The sequence below is a fragment of the Columba livia genome, chromosome 5 (assembly GCF_036013475.1).
Source record: "Columba livia isolate bColLiv1 breed racing homer chromosome 5, bColLiv1.pat.W.v2, whole genome shotgun sequence".
NCBI lineage: Eukaryota > Metazoa > Chordata > Aves > Columbiformes > Columbidae > Columba > Columba livia.
This window is the reverse complement of record NC_088606.1, coordinates 51,802,010-51,816,571: the sequence shown is the minus strand read 5'-3', so window position 1 is coordinate 51,816,571 and position 14,562 is coordinate 51,802,010. Positions and strand designations below refer to the sequence as shown.

Sequence of the window (14,562 nt, the reverse complement as noted above, 5' to 3'; positions counted from 1 at the left end):
AAGGTGGTATTATGCTAAATGTTTAATGTTAAAACATAGAAGTTGAGCATCAAGAGCAATAGGAGGAATTCTTTACATAAAAAGTCACTTTGTTTGGCACCTTCCTACTGTATCAAGTCTTATTTTGTTAAGTGGAGCTATTGAATTTGCAGGAAGTTCACAGTAAAGAGTGTAACATGGCATTTGTGAGGGAGAACAAGAATTTTGTTGAAAATCTCATCTTTAAAAACAAAAGTGCAACTTCTTGTTTTTCTTACATACTGTATCCAGATGTTCTTAAAAAGTAAATAAACTGTGCCTAACTCAAAAAGTTCTCGCAGATTGGTTTATCAAGCTCCAGATAGTGTTTTTGTTTTAGGTGGTCCTGATATCTTGGATGCAGTGACCAAAAGGAGTGATTGGAGAAGACAGGATACAGGGGTTATGTGAGAACCCTTGTATCTTTTGCATAAAGATGGTCACTTTTCCTTTTAATAGTCGTGTTTTTGACATCATAAGATACTCCCCAAAACTGCAGATATTTGATCCATTTTTCAGGAAAATCTTGATTTTTGTTTTTAATTTTGCTTGTAAACAATGAACTGTAGTGAGAGTTATCACAATAATTTTTTTTTTTTTGGGGGGGGGGCAAGGCTGGGGGGGATATGATTTGGTCAGGCTCTGGTTGTACTTGTAAACTCATACGAGGAGGAAGACTGCAAGGGGAGCAAAGATGCCTGAAAGTTATTTTCAAACCTAATACCAGCAAAAACTCCCCCTTCCTAGCCTTTCTCCTGTTCCGTTGTACCTCAGTTGATACTACTGTAAGAACTGTACACATATAAACTGGAAACATGTAAAATCCAGAGTTTGACTTAGAAGCAGCGATTTGTAGGTGTGCTTTGAGTAGGTCTCACTGGACATGGGCATGTTTGCTCTTGCTTTTTGAAGCGGGTAATGTTTACGCAAGTGTGTGGAGACAGAAGGATCTGGTGCTGAGATTCATCAGGGGACACTATGTTGGGAGACCTACCTTATCTTGCTGAGACTGACATAGAAATCTTACCTGCCAGCATCTCTTTGACAATGTTGTTAAGTCAGCTTTGCTTTTATGTGCTAGCCTGCAGTGTGCTGATTATATTTCTTTGCATAGCAAAGTTTATTTTTATAAACAAACTCTTTTGAAGGTCATCTTAACTTGGGAGATATCCCTTTATTTGCTTGGTGCTGGGCTTATTGACAGTGAAAAATGCACTGGCACTGTAATTGTTTCAGCATCTTTTTTTTTTTTTCTTTGTAAATGCTATTTTTTCTTATCCCTTTAGCATTTGGATTTACTGATAGTCAGTAAAGTCTTTGGTAAGTTGTCAAATAACAAATACTGTTTATTACACATCTATTTCCTCTTTTTTCTCTTAATGACTTGAGTTTAAGGAAGGGTGTAAATCCAAGCATGCATTTCACAAGATATGACCTCAACCCACCTGAAACAAATACGCAGCTTGAACTTTGGTGTGATGTAAGCTTCCTGTGCCTTTTAAAATCATAATGGATGGGCTTACACATTCCTATAACCTTATGCCCATGGTGATTTACCTTCACAATGGCCATGCCCACCATGTTGAAGCTTTGCTGCAACGTGAAGTAGATGATGCACTTGTAGAAGTGAAGAGCTCCTTTGGACACATGTAAACTTTCTGACCTTGCTTCAAATATCACATGACATAGTGCTAAATAGTCTACTAGGTAAAATTGCGCCCGAACTGGGTTTTCTGATGACCCTGGTTAGTGATCCACGCAATGCCCCATCACTCTATTCTGCTTAGCATGACAATTTTGACAAGGCCATGCAGCGTGCAGTTGGTCTGCAATATGTTCTAACTCAGTGCAGGTTTAGAAACTTGAAAATTGTTTGAAGATGGTGTAAAACTAAGCAATGATATCTGCAAATCCTGCAAAGTAGCCATCTCAAATTTATGGTAATGGAAACTGAGCAGCATGTACAAGAGGTTATTCATTGAAACAAATACATAGCACAAAGTAAAATGTTTAAATGCTAAGGTTTTTCTTCTCATCTTTACTGCATTTGACTCTGCACTGTTGAATAACTCTTGTGTGGCATTTCTCCTGGATGGTTTCAAGTGCTAGAGGAACGTAGCTAGATTGTGCATTCAGAAATCTGGCGGGGTGGAAGCTTTGAGAAGACAGTGTTTGCAGCTAACATCTCAGTCAGTTGAGTACTTGCTGAACCTTCTTGAAAAGTATGTGCTTAACTTGTGATACCAGTGTTTCAACCCAGAATTCAAATCGTTTGACATCTCCCTTCTTCTGCCCAGTGCTGCTCTGGCCCCTCTGAAAATGCTCTTTGAGTTCTGCTCTGCATGGAGATTTTTTTTTTTTCTGCATTCATCTCAGGACTATGTGTACATGAAGGTGGTTATATATAATCCAAGGCAGAAGTAACCAATTCCTTGAAACAAATTCAAGTTGGACAGGGACAAAATACTTAGGAATATCTTAATGATTAATGGATGCTCAACTGACTCTGATAACATATTGTTGGCCCCAAGATCTGTTTCCTCTGCTCCAAGCCACTGCTTTAAACTAATAAGTCTTGATTTTGAGCCAAGCACTGAAATTGAAAAAGAATTCATTTTTCTTGTGTGCTTCTGTCTTGTTCTGACGCAAAGCAAGCCAAGGAGAAAAAGTCATATCTTATGTTTATTTTGCCCAAAAAAGTAGAAAGTAGGAGCACAATAAGTGCTTCAGAAGGCTTTTTTATTAAGTATTGTTGCAACCGCAGGAAAATAGAGTTAAAGGCTGTGACAAACAGCTCAGGAAAGCCTGTTGAAATAGCTCATCTGGCAAACAGAAGTAGTACGAACACCCAAGTATCTTATCTGAGAAGCAGCAGCTGTTTGAACTGCTTTATGGTTCTCCCAAATTACCACAGTTTCTATAATGAAAAAAGGGAACATCTAAGGGTTGCAGTACAGACTGTTAGCCTTGGAAAGCACAGCACAGATTTATCAGATTAAGGCCAAAAAAATGTAGATTATCCACTTGAGTTTTTGTTAGATTGCAAATCCATTTTGGAGAGTCATCTTTAGAATGCTTTATGATGTCAAAAAATGTCAGCTGAGCTGCAGTGCCAGCACTGCTGACTGACTCTGCCTGACTCCAGGTGATCTTAGTGCTCTTGGTCAGCTGTGGCCCTTTGTGCTCATTTGTAACTTAGTTACAGGTTTGCTCTTTCATTTTCTGAAGCTGATGGTGATTTTCATTCACTATGCTTCAGTTACAAAGTGGGGTGGCTTCTCTTGTGTGATTAAAATGCCCCTTATTTTCCTCTTTTCTTGGAGCAGGAGGGTGTAGACTAAGATCTGAGGATGTTCTGACTACTGGGTGAATACAGAGAGAGACCAGCCTCTGAGAACAAACAAAATGCAGCAAATCTTTTTGTTCACAACCAGCAGAAGTTTCCTTCATAAATTACTTTCCCCCAAGTCTCCCACTCCACACCCCTGCATCCCACAGTTTTGCCATCATTTGGCCGTGTCACCAAGCAGTAATGTGATCAGGACAGGATTGCAGTCTAGGCCTTTTTCCCCACACGCACCAAGCAGTGGAGCCCGGAAGGGCTGCCAGCAGTTTCTGACCACTGCTGTGTGCTCCATGCCTTGGAGGTTCCTTACTACAGGTTCTGGTTGCTGTGCTCTTCCCAATGCTCTGTCTGAGAACCCTCTTGCCTTACTGGTGGCTCTGCTGTAAGAACTGTGAGGAGAGGTATGGAGCTGTCAAAAGCTGGAGGAGAGTGGCGATGAATGCAAAGGTCTTGAAAAAAAGCAGTAGGGCTAACAGTAGCCTCACTGTCACTGTCTCGTAACAAGAACTTACCATTTGCAGCAATTCCACCACATTTTGGCATTATTTGTGTATTCTGGACAGCCTTGCTACTGGCTACCTTACCTGAGATGGTGACAGTAGGTTTGCCAAGTAGAGGGAGATGGAAATATGGTGCAAAACACTGAACTATTTCTAGAATTGTAATTATTTTGATTTAATCATCACCTCCAGGAATAGTGTTCCTTTTATACAGATTGCTGGTATTATTTTTGTAACTGTTGTCCTATATATTCAGTCTGGCTGTTCTGGTAGCATTTGTCCTACAACACAAGACTTATGATCTCATATGTGTTTTCTTTGGGATTTTTTTGCATATGTGAGTAGGCAAAAGTAGTTTAAGCATTTTTATAGTCATTGACAATACATGCGTAAAGACCTCAACTGTAAGCCTTATATGGGGAAAGTATTATAAACATAATGCTTCTAAATAGAAGATTTCATTAGAACTTTCACAGTGAGTCATTATTTTTATATTAATAGAGCTGTTCCCAAATATGGATTTGGAACTGGGCCTTCTTCATGGTGAATGCTAGAGACAACTTACAGAAAATAAGTATTTAAACAGATTTTTTTTTGAGGTGGGGTGAGGGGGCAGCCTCTTGATCAGCCAGTTATTGAGATCAGTGAAGCATATGGTTTAGAATAATCATGTCAGTCTGAAACTGTAGTACCTTATGCTAGATTAAATTTTAGTTGGAAAAATCTTTGTTGTTTTATGTGGAAAAAGTGGGTGAGAAATAAAAATCTCAGGCTGTGACATGCTTTTAAAACTGTCCTGATCAGTTAGGCTCCTACCCCTTGGAAATATTTAATTCAAAGAATAACTTACAGGAATATGTTCATTCTCATAGCTTATGTATCTGCAGCTAACAGTAACAAATATTTTAGTCTCTACTAGAAACAAAGATTTAATTCAGAACTCCAGAAGCTGCTGTTGCAGGTCTCATGTGAGTGCATGTATTCTTCTCTCTCTGTTTCTCTCTCTCCTTCCCCCATGGTGTACATATTTACTTACTGGAAATGTCTGACCTCTTGAAATAAAACAATGTTGTGGCACAAATTCAAGGAAACTGTCATCCTTGCTTTTATACAGAATCTCAAGCGGTGATAAATGCTCATACTAGGATTTAAGCATTATGAAGATGTTGTTCCATTAACAACCTGGAGGCAGAACAGGGAACAACAAAACACTTCAGACACTGAACTTTTTTTTTTTTAGTGTCTTTTATGACAGCACTCCAGCCAGTAAATCAGCTTTATTGGGGCCCCACTTAAATCCCTCTATGCAAACACATGTAACATGGGGAGTAAACAAGAGGAACTGGAGATGTGTGCAGGGCTATGACCTTATTGGCATCACAGAGATGTGGTGGGATGTCTCCTGTGACTGAGGTGTTGGAATGGACAGGCAGGAGAGATGAGGTGGAGGTGTCGCTCTCTATGTCAATGACCAGCTGGAGTGCATGGAGCTCCGTGTGGGGGTGGATGCGGAGCTGACTGAGAGCATATGGGTCAGGATTAAAGCGAGGGCAGGGACAAGTGACATTATAGTGCGAGTCTGCTACAGGCCACCTGACCAAGAAGATAAGGCCCTCTGTAGACAGACAGGAGAGCCTCACATTCACAAGCTCTAGTCCTCATGGGGGACTCAACCACCCTGATACCTGTTGAAGAGACAATACAGCAGGGCATAGGCAGTCCAGGAGGTTCCTGGAATGTGTTGATGGTAACTTCCTTCTCCAAATGACAGAGAAGCCAACAAGGACAAGTGCTATACTGGACCTTGTTCTCACCAACAAGTAGGGGCTGGTGGGGGAATGTGAAGCTCAATGGCAGCCTTGGCTGCAGTGACCATGAAATGGTGGAGTTCAGGATCCTTAGGACAGTGAGGAGGGCACACAGCAAGCTCACTACCTTGGACTCAAGGAGAGCAGACTTTGTCCTCTTCAGTGATCTGCTTGGTAGAGTACCATGGGATAAAGCCCTGGAGGGAAGAGGGGCCCAAGAAAGCTAGTTAGTATTCAAGGATCACCTCCTCCAAGCTCAGGAGTGATGCACTGCAACCAAGAAGTCAGGCAAAAATGCCAGGAGACCTGCATGGATGAACAAGGAGCTCCTGGACAAACTCAAACATGAAAAGGAAGCCTACAGAGGGTGGAAGCAAGGACAGGCAGCCTCCAAGGAATACAGAGAAATTGCCTGAGCAGCCTGGGCTCAGGCTAGGAAAGCTAAACCCCTGATGGAATTAAATCTGGCCAGCAATGTCAAGGGCAACAAGAAAAGCTTCTGTAGGTACATCAGTGATAAAAGGAAGAGTAGAGAAAATGTGTGCAGTCTCTGGAAGGAAATAGGAGACTTGGTTACCTGGAATATGGAGAAGACTGAGATACTCAGTGACATTTTTTCCTCAGTCTTCACTGGCAAGTGCAGCCACACTGCCCAAGTTGCAGAAGGCAAGGGCAGGGACTGAGAGAAAGAAGAACCTCCCACTGTAGGAGATCAGGTTTGAGACCGTCTAAGGAACCTGAAGGTGCACAAGTCCATGCGACCTGATGAGATGCATCTGTGCGTCCTGAGGGAACTGGTGGATGAAGTTGCTAAGCCACTTTCCATCATGTTTGAGAAGCTGTAGCTGTTTAACATCTTTGGGGTTATAGACAGTGGGACTGAGTGCCCTCTCAGCACGTTTGCCAATGACACCAAGCTGTGTGGTGTGGTTGACATGCTGGAGGGAAGGGATATCATCCAGAGGGACCTTGACAGCCTGGAGAAGTGGGCCTGTGCAAACCTCGTGTAGTTCAACAAGGCCAAGTGCAAAGTCCTGCACATGGGTCAGGGCAATCCCAAGCACAAATACAGGCTGAGTAGAGAATGGATTGAGAACAGCCCTGAGGAGAGCGACTCAGGAGTGTTCATTGATGAGAAACTCAACATGACCTAGCAATGTGTGCTTGCAGCCAGAAAGCCAACTGTCTTCTGGGCTGCATCAAAAAAAGTGTGACCAGTAGGTCAAGGGAGGTGATTTTCCACCTCTGCTCTGCTCCTGTGAGGCTCTACCTGGAGTACTGCGTTCAGCTGTGGGGTTCCAAACTTAAGAGGGACATGGACCTGTTGGAGTGAGTCCAGAGGAGGGCCACAAAGATGATCAGAGGGCTGGAACACCTCTCCTGTGAAGACAGACTGAGAGAGTTGGGGTTGTTCAGCCTGGAAAAGGCTCTGGGGAGCCCTTATAGCAGCTTTCTTGTACCTCAAGGGGAACTAAAAGAAAGCTGCAGAGGTATTCATTAGAAGGGCATGTAGTGATAGGACAAGGTATAATAGCTTTAAATTGAAAGAGGGTAGATATAGATAACATATAAGAAAGAAACTATTCACCATGAGGGTGGTAAGAAACTGCAACAGGCTGCCCAGAGAAGTGGTGGATGCCCCATCCCTGGAATTGTTCAAGGCCAGGTGGGATGGTGGCTTTGAGCAACCTGGTCTAGTAGAATGTGTCCCTGGCCATGTCAGGGGGTTTGGAACTAGATTATTTTTAAGGTCCCTTCCAACCCAAACAATTCTATGATTCTGTGCCACCTCTCTCCCTCCCTCCAAGTAAACTGCTTTGTGGAGTACGTAGTGTGGTCAGGGCTTATAATGAAGGTGATCTATAGGCAGGGTAAGAAGTACCCTTCTAAAAGTAGCCATCTAATTTATCTGTTGTAAACCAGAACTGTTAACATCCCAATTTATAGTTTAGTAATAATAGAGGCAGTAAATTAACTCTGAACTTTTACACCAGTTACTGTGAATTGCAGGTTTAGTAGCTTGATATGCAATGGACAGCTTATTTCTGCATCTTCCCCTTAAAATACTCTGAGGACTAAAACTTTTTAATGGGATATTACTGTGAAAGCATAATGAAGAAATGTATTAAACATCACCATTTCTAAAGCTTTTTTTCAGTTAATTCAAGCTTTCAATTGAAATAGAATGGGAGTTTGTTTTCTTCCCTTACCTGCTCTCAAACCATACCTACAGTAATGTTGATGTAAATGGAGGTTTTTCCCTCATAGCTGTATTGAGAGGACTCTTGATTATGGCCTGCTCTAAAGCTAAGAAAAATGGAGCAAAACCTGTAAGTTATTTTTTTTTAAGTCTTCCATTCCTGAGGCTCTGTCCTGCTAGTGATTCAGGATGAACCAGCACTTTGCCTAGCGCTGCTAGCTCAGCTAAAAGAAAATGAGAATTCTTTAACTTATTCTATGTGGGGAGAGAATAGCAGCAATGCCGATGGATGGTAAAGATAACGAAGCATTGTGCATTGGTAGGAAAAATCGTAATGCTGTATGTTATGTAGCTGACTGCACCACGCTGACTTTATGTGTGTGTCAGGTTTTATTGGCTTGGGAGGTTTATTTCATGGCAGTCATGAAGCTACATTACTTCAAGGTGTTGCACCTAATCTTTTCGAAGACAAGTCTTAGCTTTTCCAGTCAGTTTCAATTACGACTGTATGCTTGATACAGTAACATGGCAGTTTTCTGGGGGGAATTAGAGAGTTTTTTCGTTATAATTTCAATTTGTGGAGCTTGTTAGGGAATTTTTGTAATGACCGATGGCTCACCACACTCTGAAGAGGGACTACATTGACTACATATTTACGTACTTTTATGGTGTTAAATGCTGTGTTTTGTAATATGCTCAGGACTCTCACTGCACTTAACATTATTTTTAAAAAATTTTTTTAAGCTCTAAAAGGCTGTTGAGCCTGGCCTCAACAAATTAAGGTAGCTATTCAGGAACTTAAAACAGCCAGTGTTTGCAGGTTCATTCCATCTTTTCACTAAAATAATTTGATTTCGCGGTAGTTGGAATATGGCTTCCTGAGATTCACTCCCATCCAGTTTAGCACTCTAGTACTGAGTGGTTTAGATGTTAGATGTTTTCTGTGAAGGTGGATAACATACCAAACTGAGGTGTGATGCAGTCAAGCATGGAAAGATGACTTCAGAGGAGGTCACTTGGAGCTCTGTGCTGGCTCTTAGCTTGCACAAAGCCAGGGTCTTTGGAGTTACCCAGGCATTTACTGTGCAACTTAGATTTTACATAAAATCAGCTATGTTGCCAAAGGAACGTTTGTCTGTAATTTGTGCTGTTGTACTGACCATTCAGGCCATGAGGGACCTTTATTTTTGTGTTCTAGAGTACGTTTTAAACAAAAGCTGTTTGAAAAACATTTTTCTAGGTCTGTAACACCTCTTTCATGGAAGAGTACTATCCATTTGCCTTGTTTGGTTTCCCTCCTGTTCTCTGACATAGAAGGGACTGAGCAGATTTGTGTAGGGGCTGATTGCTGTTTTAGAGAAGGCTTTGTGATCAGAGAATTATCTTTTAAGAGCTTTCTTAACCACTTCCAAGCCACAGGGCATGAAATGCCTTCTGGCAACTTCCTTGAACTTTGAAACCAATGCTGATGGCTTTCTGAGGTGAGATTGGAACCCTGCAGAGCTGTTACATGCAGGACCCTGTCCCGCAATGCCTGAGGTGGTTGTCTGTGCTGGGAGTGGTTTATTTCTTGCAGAGCTTGCCTGCCCTGAATTCCTGACCGGTCGGCTTTCTAGCATGGGAGCCATCTGCATGGTGTGCTTCTGGCCACTGTCCTCGCAAGTGGATCCAAAGCTCAGGAGACAGAGAAGAAAAGGTTGGCAGCTATGGCGAAGGGCAAGGCAGGAGAGCCTGTTGTCTCTGGCCAACAAGCTGGAAAACTAGCTGAGTCTTCGTGCCTGGAGACTCATGGAAGGGGTAGAGAGCTGGAGATTTTGGCATGCAGGGAAGGGAGAGGAGGACTGACAGGAGGGATGGGTCATGGTATGTGTGTGGATTGCACTGGCACAAGCTGGAAGTTGTGGTACATAAGCTATGATGGAGGAATATGTGATACAGTCATATTATGCAAATGTTAGAGGCACATGCTACAGAAAAGAAAAATGTAGTTTAAACCATTTTGAGAGCTGCTGATTAATAGCACTCCATGAACATTAGAGCTTTTCTTAATATAGGCAGCATAAACTCTGAACAAGTTGGATACTGAGCACATTCCAGTTTGTTTGTGTGCTTTTTTTTCTGCCAGATAACCAGCTCGGTAAAACTTAATGTTTTTAACAAATTGTGCCATTCCTGTCTGATGAAAGCTTTTACAAAGCTCTAAGCCTAGAATAAATTTAGAGCACGTCACAAAGTGTAATCTCATGCAAAATTTTGCATTTTAAAAGTACACTAGGACATCCCATATAAAAACAAAAGGCAAGTTATATGTATGTTCTTGGTACCCACTGAAGTTAAGCAATCACGATTATATTCCTTCAGCATCTTCTGTATCATCCACAACTTTTCCCAAGGTTCAACTTTTAAATTTTTTTTCTGAGTTTAGGGTTCCTTCCTACCCCTGACCAATAACTAGAAAGGCCTTCTACAGTACTTACACAGACCACGTTCTGGTTTTCTGATGTAGATGGTCACAGAAACATTTCAGACTCTAGCTAGTGAAAAATACAGTCAGATACTTAACTTCTGGGTTTAGAAAGTTATTTTAGGATTTTTTGGGGAGTAGCTCATACACAGGTAGGTTCAAACTAGTATCTCAGGATTTTTTTTCAGTGAGGAACCATCTTTGTGTTCATACTAATTTTCTCTCTGTTACTAGTTTTTAATATAAGTTCCTGGAATACATACAATCAACAAGAAAATGTGTCCTTCCAGACGTGCAGTTATCAAGTAACTGACATCCATAGAAAATCCACATGCTTTTCTGTCCTAATGATTTTTTTTTCCCCCTGAGCTAAAGACAATATTGCTACTAGCTTATAGTTTCTGAAGTGAAGGTGTGGAACTTTTCATGTGCTCTGGGGAGCTATATTGTGCACTTGAAACAGTATAGCCTCATTTATAAAATAGGGATAAAAATGTCTAGCCATTTTATAAGGAGCTTAAGAACTAATTAACTTGTACAGTTATTTAAAAAGGCATTTTCTTTTCATTAGTTGCCTTTATGTAAAGGTGAATAAAGTCTGAGCAAGAATCTAATCATCTGAAAACTCAGGTAAAAATAACTGGGTTTTACATTTATGGCTAAGTCTGCATGAAATATAAATACATTTGAAAACAGCAGCACCAGAATGGGTAAACATTACGAAGCCGAGCCATCCTGTCGCTTACCTTAGAATAATTACTGGTCTGCATTTGAAGAACAAATCTTAATTTTGCCAAACTCCGCCTTTTTCCTGCCCAGTCTGTATGTGGGAGAGTCTTTATAAGAATCTATTTCCTGTTTCCCAGACAGGGGAGGGGAAAAATGTGTTTTCTCCTTGTTCTGAAAAACAAAAGACAGGCAGTGACTACATACCCGCCTCAGCTGCCAGCCTGAACGTGAGCGTGCGAACGGCTGAAGGCTACAGCGAGTTCCGTAGTTACTCAACATTTGGCAAAATGGCTTGTTCTACTGCAGCCTGTCTCAGTGGGACTTACCCTCAAAGTTTTATGACAGAGAAACTGGCTGAAAGGTGATAAAGAGAGCTGGACATGCAGGTTGTATTATGTCGCTTTGACCCAATCTTTGAAGCACAGAAAAATTGCCAATAGCTTCTCCCTTTCCTTGCAGGATTTCATCCCAAACCCCTTGTTTTCAGTTTTATGGATTAGTTTTTGTCACAGGTCAAACTTTGAAGAGCGAGTTTTGCAGTGAACATGGGATACAGTGGCAGGCAGGGAACATGTGCTTAAGATACAACATAATTGTGCCTCTTTCCAAGTGCAATGCTAATCAATTTGTAACAACAGTAAAAATGTGCAGTGTAAGAATAGAGTGATCTTTCTTTTGACTTACAGGGATACCTATGTAGGTGCAGCAGCTCTGTTTCTCCAAGACCAAGTCTATTAATTTAGATTTTTATGGCTCTTCCATTTCTGTCTCATATTATGTGAACAAGAGTAGCTCCAGCCTTTTCCCACCTTAAATTCTGAACATTATTCATATATGTGCATCCTAATTTAAAATAGTACAAATTGGAACTCCTGTGTTTTAAAGTCAGCTCCTCTGCTACAGGTTACAGAAATAAATTTTACTTTCATGAAGACATCTTCAAGTTAAGAGTTCATGTTTCCTCTTGATGCTTTTCTTTTAAGGAAAAAAAAACACCGTACTTTTTCTCTCTGTGGGAGAAGTTTGCAGTCAACAATGTAGTACATGATCAATAGTGGAATCATGATGCTCAGATACAGGACAAGTAGTAGTGCATCACTGTAGTAGAGGGCCCTGTGAATAAGTATCAGCCTAAAAATGGCTGGAGAACTAGAAGCAAGACTTTAAGTTTTTCAGAAAGCAGTTGTGGAATTATCAGTTCCCTTTTCTGTGTTATGCTCTGGAATGGAGTTGTATTGTGTGTAAGCTTTCTGGTTTTGCTCTGTCCATCAGCTCACACTCGGGCAATAGTGATTCTGAAGGGCGTTGGAGGGAGGGAGAGAATACCTTGCTGTTTTGGATAAATTTAGTGGACTGAATAAATAATTCGAGCTTTTGATATTTTACGTGTATTGAAAAGCTAGATAGAATAATCAAAGTTTTCAACTTCACTGCCACAGCACTGTAAATAGGAAATAAGAAGTTTGAATTTCCACTTCTGTAAGCACAGGATAGTTTATCATAATAAATGTTCTCTGTAGCATAAGTATGATAATGATGAAGGGGTCTCTGTGTTACAAACTATATTGCAATACTGGTTAAATATTTTCATTGCATGTTCTTGAAAAATACTTGCAGTTTGTTCCCATCTAAGTTCATACTGGAATACAGCAATGCAATTTCAAAATAGATCCATCTCTGAAGATTAAAAAAATATTATAACTGAAGTGCTTCTTTAAGAGCATGCTTCCTCTCATCCTTAGGAGGGTAATTCCCTGTTTACCCAAAATACGTGCTTCAAGCTTCATACACGCTTCCAGATACAGGCATAATGCTCAGACTTGATTTTCTTTGTTGTTATCACTTAGAGTGATTCTTCAAAGGGTGGTCAGAAAACTGCAAGATTGGAAGGAGATTGTTGTCTCGTGGTAATCTATGACTGTGGTCCTTGAGCTGTTTCCTGACATGTGAGTGTGCACTGAACAGCTCCGCTTGGGTTGCCCCACTCCGGTCTCAAGTCCAAGTCCCTTATTTCTCCAAAGTGTTTTTCTGTATTCCGGAGCACTTCCAGCTTCCTCCCACAGTGCTATTTAGTACCGCGTCCTGGCAGCACGGAACAATGGAACAAGTATAATTTTTATCTGTATACAGTCTTACCACTCTCATTTATGGGAACTGATGCAGTTATACACAATGAGTTTTATTCTTGGCAAGCACATGTGTGAAGTGATTAGCATAACCATGCCCTTCAATCGTAGAGCTAGGCCATGACGGTGGCAAGCCTCCCCCAAAAGGGATTTCCTAATCCTAGCTGGGCTTCTGCTGTTTCTCTTAAATGTCTAGTTCTGAAATTGCTCCATGGTGAACTACATCACAGGGTTAAACTAGCAGAAAACAGGCAATGAAAATACACCATTTCCAGTTGGTTTGGGCAGGGAGGGATGAATGGGAATAATCCTCTCTGAAGAAGCTGGCTCATAGAGTATCTTAGCAGTGTCACTAAAAGATGCCCTCAGATGACTTTCAGAAGATCCTAGTGGCATTTTGTGCTGGTGGACTACTAAAGAACACTGCTAAGAGAGGGAGTGATGACTTGTATTTGTTGACTGCATAAGCACTATTTAAATACTAGTTTACAGTAAATAGGTTTTTAGAAATGAGAACTTTTAATTTAGAAGTTTTAGAATGACAATCTAGTTGGGTTTCTTTGTATCCATTCAGCCAATTTCTGAACAGCACTGCAGCTTTTCAATTATCTAATATTTGTATTTGCATGGAGCAGACGTTTGTTGCCTTCATGTGGAAATGCAAGGCTGTTTGTGAAAGGTTACACAAGTAGAACAAACACCAAGCTGCTGATCTGTTTCTCATTGCCAGTCTGTTTTTCTTAAGCAACAATCTGCTAATAGAAGTTGTGGTACAAAAGCAGATGTGTACAGTACAGGAGGACAGTCTGGCTTCCTTTGTTGCATGGTGAGAGAGATGGGCTTTCAAGTTTTGTTGGGAGTCGATTATCTGGAATTAGAAATAAAGCAGTAAATGAAGCCCCAAAGAGGATAAACTGTAGTTTTCACTTTTAGTAGAGGTGTAACGTGTTGAAGCTGGGAGATGCCTGCAAGTTTTGACTTGCATAATGGAAAACAAGCCTTGGGTTTCTCATCTATCAGGCAACTCAGCAATCCTTATGTATATGGAGAGAGTAAGAGTGGGTGATGTTTTTCAGCGAGTTCAGGTATGGATTGATAGTTTTTCTGAGTTCTGTATGTTAAAAGTAGCTTTGTTAAAGCGAGACAAAGGATAGTAATGAGGGAGTTGGGGGCACACTCAATTTGGAGTCTTTCATTGCTGCTCTCTGAATACGTTCCTTGTAAAGGATGGGAGGAGGCATTTGCTGTTTCTGACTGTAAGGGCGAAGAATGAGGAATGTGTTGGAGACAGCAGGCAGTAAAGTGGAACTGAGTGGCTCTCCACACTAATGGTCATATTAGCAGATTATAAAATGTATTCATTCAGGTTTT

The 14,562-nt window shown here is 41.0% G+C and overlaps 1 protein-coding gene across 8 annotated transcripts in view; it reads left to right on the top strand.

Annotated features, from left to right (window-relative positions):
• MOB2 (MOB kinase activator 2) overlaps nt 1–14,562 on the top strand; it is a 118,567-nt gene that overhangs the window by 57,673 nt on the left and 46,332 nt on the right. Inside the window, exon 1 of one of the 8 annotated variants that reach the window (XM_065065099.1) lies at nt 14,242–14,276. The exons of the other annotated variants lie outside the window; for them this stretch is intronic. Within the exon in view, the coding sequence (XP_064921171.1) occupies nt 14,257–14,276 (20 nt within the window). The 5' untranslated portion in view covers nt 14,242–14,256. Of the gene's footprint in view, nt 1–14,241; nt 14,277–14,562 lie in introns of those variants that run through there. 8 annotated transcript variants of the gene reach the window in all.